General features: G+C 37.5%; 1 protein-coding gene across 6 annotated transcripts; it reads right to left on the minus strand.

Moving 5' to 3' along the window:
* Nucleotides 1-2,534: 2,534 nt before the first annotated feature.
* LOC117417363 (serine/arginine-rich splicing factor 11-like) lies at nt 2,535-20,675 on the minus strand. Of its 6 annotated transcripts, XM_059034713.1 has the most exons (15): nt 20,311-20,442; nt 19,471-19,502; nt 19,037-19,170; nt 16,830-16,949; nt 16,452-16,561; nt 15,737-15,829; nt 15,293-15,342; nt 13,284-13,414; nt 12,922-13,003; nt 12,508-12,633; nt 11,811-11,900; nt 11,629-11,718; nt 7,495-7,672; nt 7,062-7,115; nt 2,535-3,702 (listed from the first exon to the last, which is right to left on the minus strand). In XM_059034713.1, the coding sequence occupies exons 4-15, from the start codon at nt 16,849-16,851 to the stop codon at nt 3,505-3,507; spliced, it is 1,224 nt and encodes a 407-aa protein (XP_058890696.1). In that variant the 5' UTR covers nt 16,852-16,949; nt 19,037-19,170; nt 19,471-19,502; nt 20,311-20,442; the 3' UTR covers nt 2,535-3,504. The 6 variants fall into 6 exon arrangements, with proteins under 6 accessions (XP_058890696.1, XP_058890695.1, XP_033885366.2 ...); XM_059034712.1 differs by lacking the exons at nt 16,830-16,949; nt 19,471-19,502 and adding an exon at nt 20,617-20,675 and having other exon boundaries at nt 20,311-20,447; XM_034029475.3 differs by lacking the exons at nt 16,830-16,949; nt 19,471-19,502 and having other exon boundaries at nt 7,062-7,091; nt 20,311-20,612.
* Nucleotides 20,676-20,726: the final 51 nt, after the last annotated feature.

Here is a 20,726-nt window from a genome sequence, read left to right on the forward strand (position 1 = left end):
TTTGTTGTTTTTAAAACAATGTGTTTCTTTGCACCCTTAACTAAAATCAATTTTGAGGGACACCTATAAGCTTGCATAGCTTCCATAAAACAGTATTTAAAAATGTCCTTTTTATTTTGGTTGACGAATTGGAAGAGTAAAGTCAATGAGGCATTACTGGTAAGGTATAACATTCACCATTCTGCTGGTTCTAATTAAAAGAATATTTAATTTTTACTCCGTATTAGCAGTATGACACAGTAATATGATTAATTGTTATTGTTAGTAATACCAAATTAGTTTTGAAATATATAGTACCAATACACCATTAGACTTCTGACTACTATTTGATCACAACCATTGTTTTAGGGACAGAATTGCATAGCTGTTTGATACAGGTATCCCTGAGTATGTTCCCATTTAGCCTGTGGCTAGTCTAACTCACAGTTAAAATGTAATGGATCGCAGCAGTTTACAATATGAGCATTTCTATCCTTCAATTGGAAGACTACATGCATCATCATGCTCAGGCAATATAGTAGATCTTAACAGTCACTACTAAATATATACATCACCCCTCTACATTTTAATTTGCCAAATTCTATAAAAAAAGTAAAATAAAACACTTTTACCAGCAGTGCCATCTCCAAAGTCCAGACCATTCATGTCACAAATGTTGTCTACGATGACTTTCTATTTTCTAAGACTATGGTATGAACTAGAAATCAAACATGAGAATGTCTAAACAAAACTGCTAAAATAACCCCACCAGGTATTTTAAAACCAAAATTTGGGGGTTTAATGGTCTCTACACTAAAAAATAATTTCTCCATCATACTAGTCCTTTACTTTTATTAGTAATGATCACATTGTCAGCCAGTGCCGTGCCAAGAGCTGAAGTAACAAAAAAGGTAATTAACCCACTAGATAGTTACTATTTTACACTAAAAAAAAAAAAAAACAATGGTAACTCCACAACTTTCCTTCATGCTGCTTGAGAATACAGACCAGCTTTTGTCATCTCCTGTTTGATATTTTATTTTAAAACACTGAAACTCAAAATCAATTATTGTAAGGTGACATTGGTTTTATGTTGTGAAATATTTCTAAGAAAAATAAAAAACTGAAATATCTTGCTGTGGAAGCTCCCAGTTTACACAGATGAAAGAAATTGCCTTACCATTGGCCTCCACCTGTGAACCATTAAAGTTGCTGTCACATTTTCTGGATAAAAACCCCACTATTGAAGGATCATTGGTCAGGTTGTGAATCTGAAGGAAAATGAAGACCAAAGAGCATTCTACAGAAGTTACAGATAAAGCAATGCAAATGCATAGATTAGGGAAAGGGTACAAAATAATATCCACGTGTTTGGATATCCCAGTAAGCACAGTTGGATCAATAATCAGGAAGTGGAAGCTGCATCACACCACCCAGACACTGCCAAGAAAAGGCCGTCCCTCAAAACTCAGCACTCAAACAAGGAGACTTGTGAGAGAAGCCACAGAGAGGCCAACAATGACTTTGAAGGAGCTAGAGTTCAGTGGCTGGGAGTGGAGTAATGGTGCACCAGTCAACCAATCAAGAGCTCTGCATAACACTGGCCTGTATGGGAGGGTGGCAAGAAAGAAGCCGTTACTCAAAAAGTACTATCTGAAAGCACGTCTGGAGTTTGCCAGAAAGCATGAGGGTGACCCAGCTGTGATGTGGGAAAAGGTTTTGTGGTCAGATGAGACCAAGATAGAGCTTTCTGGCCAAAACTCAAAGCGCTATGTGTGGCGCAAACCTAACACTGCCCATGCCTCCAGACACACCATCCCTACAGTGAAGTATGGTGGTGGCAGCATCATGCTGTGGGGATGCTTATCAGCAGGGACTGGGCATCTTGTTAAAACTGAAGGAAGAATGGATGGAGCAAAATACAGGGAAATACTGCAAGAGAACCTGCTTCAGTCCACTAAAAAACTGAAGCTTGGGAGGAAATTCACCTTTCAGCAGGACAATGATTCCAAGCACAAGGCCAAAGCAACATTGGAGTGGCTCAAGAACAAAAAGGTGAATGTCCTACAGTGGACCAGTCAGAGTCCTAATCTCAATCCCATTGAGAATCTGTGGCACTATTTGAAAATTGTGGTCCACAAGCGTCGTCCAACCAACCTGAACAACCTGGAGCAAATCTGCCAAGAATAGGCCAAAATCACTCTGACACTGTGCAAAGCTGGTACATACTTACCCCAAAAGACTTAAAGCTGTTATTGCAAAGAAATGTGGCTCTACCAAATATTAATGTGGGGGGGTTGAATACTTATGCAAGCAAGATATTTCAGTTTATTTTTCTGAAAAATATTTCCCAACATAAAACCAATGTCACCTTACAATAACTGATTTTGAGTTTCAGTGTTTTAAAATAAAATATCAAGCAGAATGTACCATTTGTAATTCAGTAATATGAGAGAATTGGTCAGGGGTCTGAATACTTTTGCAAGGCACTGTATATCTATATCTATCTATAGACTAAAAATGAGTATGTATTGTTAGGCAAAAAAGTAAAATGGTTATTTTGAAGAGGTTTTATTAAAGATATTTACTTGTAAAACACTTCATAAACTGTACATGAACAGAGAGCAGACTACAACCCACAACAAATTTTTAACCGATATGGGGTTTAAAAAAAAAAAAAAAAAAAACACTCCACAAGACTGAGCAAATATCAGATCTGTGCATATTCCAAATACAACAGTGAGCAATGGGCAACAAGATCAAGAATGTGTACATTAAAAGAGTATCACAAAATACATCAAGTAGAGCTTTATTAAAAAGAATAAATAAATCAGACCAGGGCAGTTAATGACAACCAATTCTCAAAACTACTGTCACAAGGCTCAGAATTTAATATCAGGATGTGTCATTTTCAAACAAAGTGAAATGTTTATATGTATTTACATAATGGCAACAGCTTGCATACCCACCAGTGTAATAGCTGTACATTACTTGTTTATTTTGAAACAGCATTTTGTTACATAAGATGATAATTCCACATGTGTAAAGAAACACTTTCAAAAAATTTAACAGATAGCATTACCTATCTGTATACTCACTATATAAGCACAGAAATAGAAAAAACAAAAAGCACTTGTAATAACGAGCATTTATAACTAACTGAACAGAAGAAATAACCATGTGACTCCCCATTAGACAAAATCAGTAATGAAAGATGTTACAGTATTTTAGTATTGAAATGGAAATAATTCACAACCACCATGCACACAGGGCATTCCATCTACTGTAAATGAAACCAACTGGTTTAGTCTCCCAGATTTATGATGTAATGTTTCCAACAGATGTATTCATTTTTTTAAACTGTACATTTAAGACTGCAGCTCTCCAACCAACACTCTACAGGCACCAAGTATATTCTTCTTGCTGCCATTTGAAAAAACAAAAAAAGCTAAAAGGAATGCTACTGATGCATGTCTGCTAATGTGCTATAAGCACTGCTAAACACATGGCAGGCAACAGATGCATTCAGTCACTCATGTCCATGTCTTCTTCATGATGATCATCACCATTCACTTTTGATTCTCTTACTGTGTCCCCCATTCCTTTATCATCAACTGAAGATTCCTTCGCCTTGGGAGAAACAGAGTCTGAACCTTTCTTGTCTTCTTTTTTGTCTTTTTCACTGTCATACCCCTGCTCCTCTTCATCATAATCTCTTGTCACCTGATGGATGAGTTTAATGCTTAGTTTCTCATCAAGTTTCTCCATGAACACAATTTAAAGTTAATCATGCGAATATGAAAACTCATTAAAAGCATTACATTTATATATCTTCCTTTTTTATATATACACTACCGGTCAAAAGTTTTAGAACACCCCCATTTTTCCAGTTTTTATTGAAATTTAAGCAGTTCAAGTCCAGTGAATAACCTGAAATGGTACAAAGGTAAGCGGTAAACTGCCAGAGGTTAAAAAAAAAAAGTTTAGGTTACCAAAAACTGAAAAATAATGTACATTTCAGAGTTATACAAAAAGGCCTTTTTCAGGGAACAAGTAATGGGTTAACAACTTACAGCTGTTCTGCAGCAATGGAAGTAAATTAAGCCTTGAAAAGTTGATGCTAACAATTCCTACAGGTGTCCCAACTTTTGTTGATTACTTACAAACCCTCGGTCTGTATAAAAGCAGTGTTGGAACAGACTGTTACTACACCCTCTTAAGCATTATTTGGACAGTATTGTACTGCAGGAAGTAGTATATTGCTCTCATGTCGAGAAAAAGGCAATTAAAGGGAGACAGACAGACCATTATAACCCTAAAAGTGTAGGTCTTTCCTTTAGAGAAATTGCAAAGAAAGCCAAGGTGTCAGTGAGTACAGTTTCCTACACCATCAAAAGGCACTTGGAAACTGGAGGAAACTCTGACAGGAAGAGGTCTGGCAGACCCAAAGCCACAACAGAATCAGAAGACAAGTTTCTGAGAGTCAACAGCTTGCGTGATAAGCGGCTCACAGGACAACAGCTTCAAGCACAGCTTAACACTGGTCGAAGTAAGCAAGTCTCAGTTTCAACTGTGAAGAGAAGACTTCGAGCTGCAGGTTTGACAGGTTGAGTGGCAGTAAGAAAGCCATTGCTAAGATGGCAAAATAAGAAAAAGACGCTTGCCTGGGCCATGAAGCACCGCCAGTGGACTACTGAAGACTGGAAGGTGGTCTTATGGACCGATGAATCAAAATTTGAAATCTTCGGTTCATCACGCAGGGTTTTTGTACGCCGTCGAGTAGGCGAAAGGATGGTTCCTCGGTGTGTGACACCAACTGTCAAACATGGAGGAGGAAGCGTGATGGTCTGGGGCTCTTTTGCTGGATCCAGAGTCGCCGACTTGCACAGAGTGAGTGGCACCCTGAACCAAAACTGCTACCACAGCATTTTGCAGCGCCATGCAATACCCTTTGGTATACGCCTAGTTGGTCAGGGGTTCATCCTACAGCAAGAAAATGACCCAAAACATACCTCCAGGCTATGTCACAACTACCTTAGAAGAAAAGAACAAGACGGTAGGCTTCAAATCATGGAATGGCCAGCATAGTCTCCAGACTTAAACCCCATCGAGCTGGTTTGGGATGAACTGGACAGAAGGGTGAAAGCAAAGCAACCTACAAGTGCAACACATTTGTGGGAACTTCTGCAACAGTGTTGGGAAGAACTTTCCGAACAATATTTGATTTCCATTGTAGAAAGAATGCCACGAGTGTGTTCGGCTGTTATATCTGCAAAAGGTGGCTACTTTGAGTCAAAAATTTAGATTCAATTTTGTTAAACAAAACGATTCCATGATTTCTTTTTTATCTCCAATTGTTTATTTGTTCTATGCTTTAATTTCAGAGTACACTGAGACATTAAACTGCGTAAATTTCAATAAAAACTGGAAAAATGGAGGTGTTCTAAAACTTTTGACCGGTAGTGTATGTGTGTATATGTATATATTATATATATAAAAATTACACACACACACATATATATATAATTTTATTTATTTTTATTTTATTTTTTTAAGACAATGGGGATAGTCTAGCAGTCTAAATAAGCAAAACATTATCTTTGCACTCAATTTCTTACTAACCAAACAAATACTTTCTGGGGATGTGATCCCCTTATTAGGCCTAAGGCTGAGGCGATGCATCGTATCGTTCGACAACTATTGACAGTCAAGCCTGTGCATCTTTTTTTGTGTAAAAGGTTTAAGCAAAGGAAATTATTATTATTTTTTTTTTTATTACATTTGCAATTATTTTTTGCATTGAGCGCAGAGCTTCTCTGCTCCCCTCAGGTCTATATTATATATATTATTAATTTCTCAGCAGACGCCCTTATCCAGGGTGACTTACAATTGTTACAAAATATCACATTATATTTACATACAAATTACATTATTTTCTACATACAATTATCCATTTATGCAGTTGGGTTTTTACAGGAGCAATCTAGGTAGAGAGTTCAGCAGCAGTGTCCCCCACCTTGGATTGAACCCACGACCCTCCGGTCAAGAGTCCAGAGCCCTAACCACTACTCCACACTGCTGCCCAGGTTTGCCCTTGAGCTCACTTTCTCCCCCCCCTGCGAGTGTTTACTGATGGGACTGGACCTGTGTAGGTGTCTTCAAAGTAACAGCGTTGTGCTACAATTACAAATACTGTATCAACCGAGCTACAAAGCCTTCCGATGTTTCAGACAATTATTTTCTAAATTAAGACAGCAAGGAAGTAAAGAAAGTAATGTTTGGGATACTCCAGTAACACAACTAATTTGCATGATCGTTTAATGCGATTAAATTTAAAAAAAAATCCACATTTATTCATCTGAACTAACCCCGAGTAAAAATAAAGAAAAACACCCAAGATCGTTCCAAAAGTTGTGTCTTGATTAAGCATCCCTGCAATGTCAGTCCCTAGTGAGCAGGTATTCAGTAATGCTGGGCAGATTGTAAGCAAGTGCCAGTCATAGCTTAAATGAATACAAAAATGTGGACACTCATTTTCCTTAACACAATTAAAATGTAACACTTGTTACTAAACTGCTGTGGACAGGGACAACTTTACTGTGACTTGTTATGGATTTAATTTTTTTTTTTTTTTTCTCGCTTTGACCCCCAACTGGTACAAATCAACACGATATATATATATATATATATATATATATATATATATATATATATATATATATATATATATATATATATTATATACACATATATATATATATATATATAGATATAGATAGATAGATATAGATATAAATATATATAAAAAAAACACACACACTTTAATACGCATTAGTTTTTAAAGCGCTACTAGAAATATTACACAGTAATCCACAGCTCCATATGTATGACTTTTTTTTTTACCCTTTCATAACATCTATTAAATCGATGTATCATTTTTTTTGGAGAATATATCGATAGTGAAAAATTAAGCGTCGCCCCAGTCTTAGGCCTGTTCTCTGCTGCAGAATGCTGACATTAGTACCAATATTTCTGCAGACCACAAATAAAATTGTACAAAAAAAATCAAAAACCCATCATACCTCATTCTGTTCTCCCTTAGTCATCTGTGCCTGCAACAGTCCCAGTTTAGAGCGCTGTGTTAATTAAACAATTATAAATTAACCTCCATCAAATAGCTAACTGGTCTGCAGAAATAACTCATTTACCAATTACAAAATATAGTTCTCTATACCCTCTTAGATCAAAGAACAACCATTTCAATTAGATGTTCCTAATCTGTAAAAAACTGACATCAAGCACTTTGTTGGCCATATTTATGTTTTACAATCAAGCATTTCAATATAAAGTCATTAAAGTAGAAAGGGGAAATGCAATACTGTGAATCACTGGTCTATGCATTACAATTGTTAATTACTACACATCTATTTTAAGTCTGTACTTCCTTTGATTTAAAAAGTAATTTGTAATAACACTTAAATCACCCATGATCCCATAGAAGCTAAAGTTACATACCTTAACATCTCCCTTCTCACCGTCTGATTTTCTCTCCCGCTCTTTTTCCTTGTCTTTGCTTTTCTTCTTCTTGCTGGTTGATCTTTCCCTTTCATCTCTGCTTCTGTCTCGTTCCTTCTCTCTTTCTCTACCTCTGTCTCGCTCTCTCTCCTTATCCTTCTTCTTTTCCTTCTTGTGCCTGAAGAAAAGTCGTATTAAGTGTTCTGTTACCTCATCAGATTTTTCCCCCTTTAAAAAGTGATACATTTCAAAATGTACACATTTGTTGAGGAAGAACAGGTATGCACTTTTACTGTTCCTACATGTGCATATCAGGCATATTTTCAATTAGTCGTCCCTCGCCAATACAAACACCAGTATGCCGTACATTCGGATATGACGGACAACGAATGTCCACCAATAATATCCAATTAAGTGCAACGTTGGATCATTAAATTGCATGATCCAAAGACACACAAAAATCTGTTATACCAAAGACAGGATGAAAACAGGGAGAACAGATACAAGTAGCCTACTAAATCACTAGAATTAAGTACATGATTAAAAGGGCATATAACGACAACAGTTTAAACTGTGATAACACGGTTGGAAAAGGGCAAGAAACTTTCAGAAATACTGAAGAGCTCCAGTGGTTCGAAACTCAAGATATGGACTACAATAATTCTGAATTTTAAGTCTAATTGCTTTTGCAAGAAAGTCTGACTCATACGGACAGACACAAAAGCAGCAGGTAGGCAATGTGTTTTACTTGCAGTCACGCATCTCTAATTTTCTATGTACATTTTAAAAAGACTTACTTCTGTGTGTGTGGTATATACCAGATTCTGCAGAGTCAGCACCCCAGGGGGGTAGAGTTGATAAGGCAAGTGGGGGGAGGGGCGTTGACTCAAGACAGAGGCAAAATAAGCAATATTACTGTAATATTTTTAACATTAGCTAGATCGATTACGTTTAGAAATAGGCATGTTTAAAATTCAAAAGGCACAACACACAGTTACGCTTCAGAATCAAGAAGTGCTGTTAACCCTTTGCGGTCCTATGTCGGACCTGGTCCGACATTGCAATTATTCCTATCCGGTCCATTGTCGGACCCTGTCCGACATCAAAGAGACGCAAAAAACGGGTTTTTACTCGTTTTTTCTCCGGAAAAAAGCAGAGAAAACCATTTAATGGCCTAGTGGGAGCAACAGGAGCCGGGACAAGCCGATTAAAAATAAATAAATAAAGGCGTATCTCATGAATAGCCATACATGCCCCTGGCATCACATAGGGGCGGTCATAAGGAAACAAGCTGGCTGCTACTGAATCAGCGCACAGAGACTATAACGGACATTTGCAGAGCTTTTTTGAGATGTTATAGTAATAAAATAATGACTTGGATTGCATTATTGAGGAGTTTGGTGATAAAAAGAGTGATCAGGAGATGACTGATCGGTATGTATGACTATTATTATTATTTATTTCTTAGCATATGTGAAAGCGATAGCGAACGAAAGGGTGGGGCGGGGCTGGAGATGCCTAGCGAGTGCTTTGTTGATATGCAGGGCATTTTAAACCCGTTTGACTGTGGAAAAAAAAAAACCTTTTAAACAGCGCGTCTCAAATTAACTGCGCGTGTGAAAATAAATTGGACCTGACGTGCAATTAATAAATGGACTGCAAAGGGTTAACATTTACTAACACTAGAACTGCCACGGCAGTCATTTTTACGGTTTTCACTTTTATAATTTAAATTGCTCTGTGTGTGTGTGAAAGATACATGGTTGTCCGTTCTTGACTTTTCCTAAATACATGTATTAAATGCCCTGATGGCGTTTGAAAGGCAGGATCACAAAAAAAAGTTATAATCCCCTCTTACCTTTGACTGCCTTTTAGAATACGTTTTTATTTCGAATATAACCTACAATATTCTATTTTTATATAGAAGCCTGTTGTTATCTCTACTGGACTTGGCAGCCATCAATTCCTTTGTTTTGTACAAGGAATGCACCAGGGAAAATATCAGTAGGAGGGATTTCATCTTGAAGCTAGCCACAGCGCTTTAGCAGAAACATTTCGATCAGAAAACTGCAAAGCAGCAGGCTGCACCAGCTCAACCTGGATTCTGTGCTGCACTGAGTGACACACAAGAGAAAACATACTTTCGTTTAAAATTAAAAACGACTTGTTTTTACAGTTTTGTATGTACATGTACCTGTTTACACACTAGTTTCTTTTGAAATGTTTATTTTATTATAGTTTTTCATTTTTTGAAGTAGTGCTTTATATGTGGCAAGTTAGAAAATAACCCCTTTTATCTTTAATTGTTCATTTAAATACGGCGTTTCGACTGTGCAGATGTCTGATATGATGTACTTGAATAAAATGTTTGAGTTGTATCCGACAGTTTGTCTTTCATTTTAATATTGATGTTGTTTAACCCTTTGCGGTCCTATGTCGGACCTGGTCCGACATAAAATTATTCCTATCAGGTCCTTTGTCGGACCCTGTCCGACATCTTCAAAAAAACACAAAAAACGGGTTTCTAGTCGTTTTTTCTCCGGAAAAAGCCGAGAAAACCATTCAATGGCCGAGTGGGAGCGACAGGAGCCGAGACAAGTCGAAAAACAAAACAAAAAAAAAAGGGTGTATCTCATGAATAGTCATACTTGCCCCTGGCATCAGATAACGGGGCGGTCATAAGGAAACAAGCTGGCTGATACTGCATCAGCGCACAGAGAACATCACGGACATTTGCAGAGCTTTTTCGCGATGTTATAGTAATAAAATAATGACTTGGATTGCATTATTGAGGAGTTTGGTGATAAAACGAGTGATCAGGAGATGATTGATCGGTATGTACGACTATTATTATTATTTATTTCTTACATAGGTGAAAGCTATAGCGAACGAAAGGGTGGGGCAGGGCTGGAGATGCCTAGTGAGTGCTTTGTTGATATGCAGCGCGTCTCAAATTAACTGCGCGTGTGAAAATAAATTGGACCTGACGTGCCTGACACGCACTTAATAAATGGACTGCAAAGGGTTAAAATGTAACCATCATCATGACTGCAGGCAGCAGTTTTAGGTACGAGTATAACCACGGCCGTTCTAGTGTTAAATAGTGAAATTAAAAGTAAAGGCTTTGCCTGAAAAAAGGGTGCTGCATAAGTCCACTATAATGGCATTTTAATCTTCATAAAACACACATTAACCTTTAAGGCTGAAGTCTATTGTTAAAAAAAATAAATAAAAAAATGATCGTAGCTAACAGGAAAGGGTAATCAATCGGACTCAGAGTCCATTGTCGGATCCAAAATGAAAAGTGCTTACAATTTATTCAATCAATGCACAGAGCAACTACTGTACTGCACAGCTTGTTCTACTCACTTGAAGTGCGAGATTTGAAATCTCAGGCATTATTTGCACATGGTTATTTATTGATTTATTTTTGCACATGGTTATTACACTGAAAAACGTACATTCAGCTAATAGTGGGGGTGGGGCGATAGTGCAAACATGGGCGCTGACTCGGCAGAATCCGGTATACAAGGTACTGTAATAACACGTCAATGCTGCACCATGATCTATTTAGTGTTACACTGTATACTAAGTAGGCCACGGTAAAAAAAGAATGCGCACAAATCATTTACTTTCATCTTTTACACTGTACAATAATGTGTACAAAGCAGCAAAAGTATGCGCTAAGTAGTCATTTGATTTTACTAATGTAAACTGCATTGGCCTTACAGATTTATTTTTTTACATTATGTAATGTATACAGAGAACACAATGTTATTTCAGCTCAATGGATTTACACATTTTAAATAAAAGCAGCACTGTTTTTTTAAAACCAGACACCTATTTCAGACAACCTGTCTGTCTCGTGACATGTCTGGTTTAGTAAGGGACTAATGTATAAATAGATGACCCAGTGATCAGTATAGTGTGTGAACAGTTGCATGTGTCAAAACACTTCATTACATTTGTTTATTTTCAATATCAGTGGCTTTCTGCTTGATTTGGCAATTTTATATATTCAAATGAACAAGTATACAAATTGGAAAAAAGGGTTATTTAATTATTGCAAATGATTTGTTAACAAAATATTAAAATAGCCAGGTAGATTTGTAAGGCCTAGAGAACAGTACCAACCTTCTAGGTGAGGGTGATTTGGAGATCTTCCTTTTGGGTGACTTTTTAGGAGATCGAGTTACACTGCGACTTCTTCTACGCCTTCTGTCCCTGCACAGAATACAAATGTTACTTTACTTTCAAAACACTTAGTGAAAACATGACAGCAAAACTAAAAGGTACACATTCTTCAATATTTATACCTGCTAGGACTTCGAGATCTTCTGGTAGTACTGTAGCTCTTAGGTGGAGTTTTAGAGCGTTTCTTCTCTTTTTCTTCTTTCTTTCTATCCCTGCATTGGAGCAAGATCAGAAATGTGATTGATCAGGAAAAATACACCACTTATCCTTAATGTGCTATGCTGATATATTTATACAATTTACCATGTTCATTCTGAAAATTGTATTAATTTATAGTCTTCACACATCTACATGTAATTTTGGCCTACTTGAAAATTGAACAGAAATCATTACTGATGTACCTTTAACAAATGATGTGTTCATTTTAGCGCATCATAGTCCTTTACAGTCTCTTAAAAGTCTTTGTTTCCCCATTTTGCAGTCACTTTATTGCGAGAATGTACTGAAAGCGTTCCTGACACTGGGGCAGAGCCTGTTTACATCACTTCACAATGCATGTACTCAGTTAACTGTATGACTCACTGCTATACAGCAAAACAGGAATATACACTTATAATATGACACTTAAAACAGGGTCAATTTAATGATACAGCATTGGTTATGGATTTTGTAATTGAATACATTTAAGCGGGATATACACTTAAACAATATACATTTGTGGCATAGACTATTAGTCAAATCATGTCTAGTAACCACTTCGATAAATTCTTGTTGATATACATTTAAAAAAAGACGGTCACTTGAATGCTTGTTATATACCTGGATTTGCTTCTAGAACGCCTGCTCCTATCTCTAGAATGCGATCTCCGACGCCTAGGACTTTTAGATCGCCTTCTGCTTCTTGATTTGGATTGTGACCTTCGTCTGGATCTGCTCTTTGAACGTCTAAAACAAAAATAACAAAGTTTCATCACAACTGAATAAGCAGTTTTCAAGATACACGAAATACTGAAGTGCAACACATTTATGTACGTACAGTATAAGATCGCTGGGGGACATGCATTTAGCCATTTCAGATAGAACAAAAGTTGTTTGCTTTTGTGCAAAAGTCAAATGTGTCCATGTTTTACAATACAAGATTGCATTTATTTTTTTAATAACACAAGCTTATTTACACTGCTGGGGCTATAAATGTGCAAAACAGGCTCTTTAATTAGCCCTTGACAATCATACCTATGTCTGGAGCGGGAACGGGACCTTCGCCTTCTAGATCGGGATCGGGATCTTGAATGTTTCCGTTTGTCGTCTTTCTTATCTAAAATACAGGTTTGTTATTCTTATGATTCAAAAGATTATGCTTACAATACAACATATTAAACAAAAAGTAGAAGAAAATAGAGAAAATTGATCTAGACAGGAGCTAGTAAGCAACTTAATGCTATTTTGAATAAATGATATTTTCTGCCATACAAAATTGTTTAACACATGTAATTTTCAATATGCATTTAATTTACAGCACACAATTCACAAAAAACTATGTGCGATATATATGAACAAGCAAATACAGATATGAATGTAGGTTATTAAGTACACACTTCCAGGCTCAATAGCAGCAGAAATCAAGGACTGCGCTTCTCTGACTCTCTTCATAGCTTCCTCTATTTCTTTACTTGAGGCATCCGATTTCATTGCTGGGTTCACTAGTCCTGCTGTCACATGATTCAACCTGCAGCACAAGTTTTTAAACAGTCAGCACCTCTTGCTTGTAACATTGTAAAAAAGTATACATATCTCATTAAACTATCAAGTAATTAAACTCTCCATGAAAAATACATGTATCTCCATAATCACTTTGCACCTATACGTATGCATGATTTCAATTGGATTCCACTCCGATATATATTATTGGTTGGTGAAGCAGGCACCTGGCGATTGTGCTTATGGGAGAGCGCTCTGTGATGCTGATGAATTTTGCAGTTTTCAACTTGGCGTATCAGTAAAGGATATTTTAGGAGTATAAATGCTCCAGTAACTGAATGGTACAAGGGTAAACATAAATCATAATCACAATACACATACTTTGATGTTTTTTGTTTTATTTATTAGGCAAGGCTCCATTTAGCAATAGCGTCTGCTTGAATTTGCAAAAGAAAAACAAAGGAAGAAAACAAGTCTACAGAAAGTGCAAAGCGACAAAGTTAGAGTCCCTTCATGCTGGCTTTAACCCTTTGCGGTCCATTGTCGGACTGGGTCCGACATTGCAATTATTCCTCACAGGTCCTTTGTCGGACTGGGTCTGACATCATTATAGCAACGCAATAAACGGGTGTTTAGTCGTTTTTTCTCCGGAAAAAGCCGAGAAAACCATTCAATTGCCGAGTGGGAGCGACAGGAGCCGAGACAAGTCGGGGAAAAAAAAAAAAGCGTATCTCATGAATAGTCATACATGGTATCAGGTATCAGATAATGGGGCGTTCATAGTAAACAAGCTGGCTGAGTGCGTCAGCGCACAGAGACTATCATGGACATTTGCAGAGCTTTTTTCAGATGTTATAATAATAAAATAATGACTTGGATCGCATTATTGAGGAGTTTGGTGATAAAACGAGTGATCCGGAGATGATCGATCGGTATGTACGACTATTATTATTATTATTATTTATTTCTTACATAGGTGAACGCTATAGCAAACAAAAGGGTGGGGCGGTGCTGGAGATGCCTAGTGAGTGCTTTGTTGATATGCAGGGCCATTTAAACCCGTTTGACTGTGAAAAAAAATACTTTTAAACAGCGCGTATAAAATTAACTGCGCGTGTGAAAATTAATTAGACCTGGCGTGCCTGATGCGCAGTTAATAAATGGACCGCAAAGGGTTAATAAAAAAAAAGTTTATCATTGTTAGTTATTATAGTTTTATCAAGGTTAATCTTTTTGAAATTGTAAACATTTTAAATGGCACACAATTATGCCGAGATGGGAAGTAAATGGCAACGTGATAAACATTTACAGTGCATACTATTTTGTATTTATAATAACTTTACCGAATATAACGATTACCAGTGTTCCAGCATCCAAAGACATTATTATTTGTGTATTTAGCAGACGCCTTTATCCAAGGCGACTTAGATACTAGAGTGTGTGAACTATGCATCAGCTGCAGAGTCACTTACAATTACGTCTCACCCGAAAGACGGAGCACAAGGAGGTTAAATGACTTGCTCAGGGTCACACAATGAGTCAGTGGCTGAGGTGGGATTTGAACCGGGGACCTCCTGGTTACAAGCTCTTTTCTTTAACCACTTTAAAGACATGCAATTAAGTGAAGAATTAAACCTTGTTTGGTATTCTGTGCTAAACCAGCAGTTTGTCAGTCCCAAACTCTTGCGAAAAATTATATTAAATAAAACGGGGAAAAAAAGAAATGTGCTATTGCAACTGTGGTACCATTCAGTGAGCGAAAATTGTAAAGGGTACTTTAGCTGAAACCTCCCGACAGAGGAGGTAGTTTAAAAAAAAATATTAAAAAGGTTGAAAACCCCTGATAGTGGATATAATAAAGCACGCTCAAAAACTTTAAATAGCATTGAAAGAAGGATTTGCTTACTTTGGGTCCACGCTGCTCATGAGCTTCAAAAGCTGATCTGCTGCCAGAGACTAGCAAAACAAACACTGAAGTTATGTACCATCCAGAAAATGCATACAGAGTATAATCTTATTTTACTCCTTATGAATGCTACTTCACACCATACACTGTGCAAGTTCACCCAATAATCAATGTTTGTCTTCCAGACAAAGGGCCAAATTTATCAAGGTTTTCACATCAAATGCATCTTGCAAGCAAAATTAAACTGTTAATGCTATAAAACAGACAACCAAAGAAACATGTTACAACTTAAGTGTGCCTAAGTTGTTTGGTATTTATCTTGTAACAGATACCCCCCCCCCAAAAAAAAGGTGTCAATTGCATTATGGTATAAAAACCTTGATAAATCTGATCTGCTGAACAAGCATTAATGCTTCTCATATCAACTTCAAGAGTAGTCCTTACCTGAGAATTTAAGTTTGCTCCTTGCAACCCATACGCAGCAAGGCCTTGGTCAAGTGTGGGACCCCCCAGAGCTGACAAAGGAACGCCTCCAATCTGATTAAAATAAAACAAATTATTGCTGAGGTCTGTCAAATAAACTACATTTAACCCCAAATCCTTGTAAGTCCACAATATTTTTTTTTTTTGTTTTTGTTTTTGTTTTTTTTAAATTTTGGAATCGCCAATTATTTTTCTTATTTTCTCCCCAATTTGAAATGTCCAATTATTTTTATTTCAACCCTGCTCACAGCTGCCGCCCCCGCGCTGACTCGGGAGGGACGAAGACGGACACACGCGTCCGCCGAAACGTGTGCCGTCAGCTGTCCACTTCTTTTCACTCTGAGGGCCTGCCATGCAACCACCTAGGAGCTGCAGCGTCGGAGGACCACGCAGCTCCGGGTAGCTTAGGCAGGCCACCAGGCGCCCGGCCAGTCTACAGGGGTCGCTGGTGCGCGGTGAGCAATGGACACCCTGGCTGACCTAGACACTCCCCACCAGGCAGCGCTCGGCCAACTGTGCGCAGCCCCCTAGAACTCCTGTCCACAGTTGGCAGTGGAATAGCCTGGACCAGAACCAGCAACCTCTAGGCTATAGTGCGCATCCTGAACTCCAGGCAGAGTGCCTTTACCAGATGCGCCACTCGGGAGCCCCAAGGCCACAACAATTTTAAACTTACCGATGCTAGTGGATTTGGTGTAGGAAGAAGTCCTCCCCCTGGAAGCAGCCCTGCAACAGCATTTGCTGGCGCCAACAAAGACAAAGCTTTAGCCTCATCAGGAATTACTCCTGCAGAAAAACAAACAAGCATTAAAATGTACTCCAAGATCACAAAATACACAAATACACCCAGAAAAAGAAGAATCTGCTCCTTAGTTTTTGAAACTATTCTTAATCTTCGAACTATAAAATTGTAATGTTATCATTAAAATGTTTTTCCAGAGTTGTGCAAATTTGAAAAGTTTACCTGATTCTATATATTACTGCTGGAAACGAATAGAAAAATAAATATCACAATACACACTACTGTTGGTTAACACTGCCAAGATTTTATCACCTGTACTTGATTTTTTAGTCATGAACCAAACGTAAGCAAGCACAGTCGGTTCTCCAGTGGGGTGTGCTCTCAAGTTTCAAAAGATGTTTTATGAACAAGCGACTCGTGTCAGCTGCTTCGCTATAAAGCACACAGAAAAATCAAGATACACAAAACAAAAGAGTTTATGATTTTTGGGGTCAACAGCATGGTACAGTTCATTATGAATTGTATACACTTACCATAAACAGGTAAAATACATTTAACAGACTGAAATTTAGAGATTCCCTTTCCTGGGCTTTTGCTGGTTACTTATGGATAAGTAGGCTACGTTGTGCCAGTCTGTCAACGTGGATCTCTCAAAACACAGAAGCATGGTCTTTTTATTTCTTACCTGGTGCAATAACATACGAGCTAAAGGAAACGTTATGTCACTCGACTGCAAACTGATTCCGAATAGGCAAAGAAAAAGAAAAAACATATTGCCAACAGCATCAACAGGCCTCTGATCCTCCATTCTTGTTGCCCCTTACAAGAGCACAGAAAACTGGATGCCCTCAAAATAGAAAGGTTTAGTGCCAGCAAAAGCCCCCTCATTAGCATGTAATGTGTGCCCAAGATTCCCCCAAGAAAATCTGTGAAATTCTATCCCATAGCGGTTTATAAAATCAGTAATCACCTTACTGTCTACCATCTTAGAAAAAAACATACAACATATAAAAGGGCACTTGAGAAACTGGATTAGCTGCAGAAGACAAAACTGTTGGGTGGTATTTTCAGCAGGGCCTGGTAAATAGGTCTGGCTGAACCAGGAAAAAGAACTGTAAAACACAACAACAAAAAAAGAAAAACCACTGTTAAAAAAAGGTATTGGACCCTTCTTTCTACAATAGTTGGAGTGGATTTCATCAAAACATTCTACAGTATAGTACTGTAATTTACTTCTTGTGTCCCATTCCCTGTCAACATAGTGTATTTGGTTTGATCATGTATGCTCTATTAGAGAAAGTGATATTGGCAAAGGACTTACAGATCAATGCGCGATTTCAACTACAATGGATGACTATGAAATGCCCAGAGCCCATAAAATAATCATGTGCCAACACCATATTTAAATGGCATGCTGACAGGTGAAAATGTAGGTTTACTAGGAGACCAAAAAATAAAAAATAAAACTACAAATCTAGGCCCTAATAAATCTCAACACATGCACACTGCTATGCATGTTAGCCCTAACATCTTCATTCTAACTATTTTCTTTTAATAGCAGCTCCAATTGCTATGACATTAGACAGAATATAAAATCACATAAAACTTACGACTGCTGAATGTTTTAAAATGACCGATACTGAACTTGCAAAATTGTTAAAAATCCTAAAATAATGCTGGATTTAAAAAAATATAAATGTTATTCTACCAATTTTGAAAACATCTACACACAATTACTGTTTCAGATGTTTTAGTTTCAATACCAGATTCAGTTAAATTGATGCACTGTTATAAAATTAAATGTAAAAAGATGTGGTTTAACTTGCTACAATTCCTCTCTGATTAAAACACTAAAACACAAAAAAAGAGAGAAGAGTTATTAAGTGTTTATACACCAGGAAAACACAGGGGGGCGCGAATGCTTGCTGGCCTTTTGTAAATGTCTACAATCCCCTGTTCGCTGCAGAGGACCCACAGTTTCAGTCATCAAGGAGGGGGCTCTGCAATTGCCTTCTCCACTACAAAAATCACACACACAAATAACAGAGAGAAAAGTTTAATAATGATATTCTAAATGGGAAAAGCATGGTTACAGATGAAATTTACTCGCTTACTATATCATGTTCTTCCAAGCAAGCCCAGCTTCTATCAGTCCTTGGTATACTGTATGGTATTCTCACCACAACTCAGAAAATGTGCACATTAAAACATTCCAAAATGTTTGAATGCAAAAACAAATATGATGCACTATCTGGTGCTTTAACAGCATGGGTGACATGCAACATCTTCAAAGCCAAGAATAAGTGGTATATCTTCTGTACAACACAAAGACTCCTAATTCATTCAAGTTGATTTGCTGAAAACCAATGTTTGCAAGTGTCTAAACAGTTACAGAAGTCTATATTCTACAGTATGCCAAGGGTCTGCATTAGATTTTCATTAATTTAACTTTTCTTTAATGCCAAACTTACAGGGGGGTATCAGACCAAAACACACAAAAATAAATTCGAAGCACAAACCTTCAGCAAATGGCACCACTATCAAGGCTCTGTCCACGAAGACTGTGTTAGTCAAATGCTGAGACACTCCCACCGAATCAGATTCATGGAACTTTACAAAACAGACACGTGAAGTCACTGGCAAGGGAGACTCACTGGAAAAAAATACAAATTTGTTGTGCAAGAAATACAGAAATTCCATGAATGGTTACTAAATATTTTGTTCCAATCCATACATGTGTGTGGAACGGAATTGTTTAGAACTTTGGCTATAATTCTGTATGTTAAATTACTGCTTGTTAAACCGGCTTCTCAAATGTTACCTGATCTTGTATACAAGACATAGTGCTTGGTTAATATTGTTAATAATCAATTGTCAAAACACCATCTGTCACACATGACTTCTTAGGTTTGTAGTAAAAAGCACCAAGATGATATTGTCTTGAGCCTCCTACCTTTAACTGCAGTTGCTATGTGGTGCAGCCAGCTGTTATTCCATAGGTGAAAAACAGCAAAAGCACAGAACACATAAGTTAATCATTTTTTCACATAGTCTATTTTCGCCAAATAAGAAAATATTTTAGGGCAAATGTCCTAATAAGCGGTATTCGTTTATGGTAATGTACACATACTGCGGGTTAAAATTAATAAATTAATAAATAAATAAAGAAAGCAGCAATTTACAGCAGCCAGCAGGATGTTTATTTTTCACAGCAACTCGAGAATGATTTTCCAAAAGGTCAATCAAACCGTGTGAAAGAAATCAGCGTAGACAGAAAAAAACTTTGAACATGTATCTCATATCAATTACATCACCGACGACAATGTTGAATACTGGCCAGACTTAAATTTAAAAATACCATTGATGCCAATGCATTTTGTTCTGTAGGTATTTACAAGTAGATTATTGTTCTCGTTGCATACGGGGTTCTAACTAGATGCATTCAAATGTTGCGCAGTTACAGCGTAAAGCAACTTAGAACAGGGAAGGCTTTTAATAATTAATTTCAAAAGCAGAATACATGTTAGGCTAACAATATTTTATTTGTTATATTCCAGTTTTAAAGAAAGGGGTATTATTACTATGTAGATTGCACTCGCTAATGTAGAGACCGCTCCTAATACGTCTAAGCAAGCGGCGGGAGCTGAAACAAATACACTGAAGTCAGGCTTTTCATTTTCGTGCAGGCCACAGAAGGCCCTATTCCTTAACACCATCTTCGGTGACTAAAACAACGTTTTTCCAATTGTATTAAACTGCTGCCTATATTTTTTTTATCAAATATTTTACTTACTCAGGCGGAAACAATTTGAGCTCTTCGATTTGTCCCAGGAATCCGAATAGTGTTATCATCTGCTCGGAGGTTGTGCTGGGAGACACATTCGTCACTTGGATCACGTTCGTGGTGGAACTCATTTCTTATTCTCTACCCTGCTTCAACACATTAAATACAGAAAAAACAAACAAGAATGAATCAATCATCAAGCGCTCCGTCTAATTGTTAGTAATAACTCTAGGACCAGCGGTATTTCTGGAAGTTTCCTTTTAACAGTTAAACATTACAGAGGCGCCGCCGCCATGAGACACAAAAACGGTTAACCTGTATGTGTCTCACTATCGATATCCTTCCCACAACCCTCAGCAGTGACGCATGCGCAGTGTGGAAGCCCTGCTGCAGGGATCCATTTAGGGGCCGTCGCTCCAAACCCA

Source organism: Acipenser ruthenus, chromosome 12, assembly GCF_902713425.1.
Source record: "Acipenser ruthenus chromosome 12, fAciRut3.2 maternal haplotype, whole genome shotgun sequence".
Classification (NCBI taxonomy): Eukaryota; Metazoa; Chordata; class Actinopteri; order Acipenseriformes; family Acipenseridae; genus Acipenser; species Acipenser ruthenus.

Excerpts from the sequence above, each read along its gene's own strand:
- LOC117417363 (XM_059034712.1), bottom strand. The coding sequence starts at position 20,432 with ATGAGTTCCACCACGAACGTGATCCAAGTGACGAATGTGTCTCCCAGC. Across the intron at positions 15,343-15,736 it reads GAGCAAACTTAAATTCTCAG|TCTCTGGCAGCAGATCAGCT; the intron begins GTAAGGACTACT and ends TTGTTTTGCTAG. Across the intron at positions 3,703-7,061 it reads CTAAGGGAGAACAGAATGAG|GTGACAAGAGATTATGATGA; the intron begins GTATGATGGGTT and ends CTCATCCATCAG.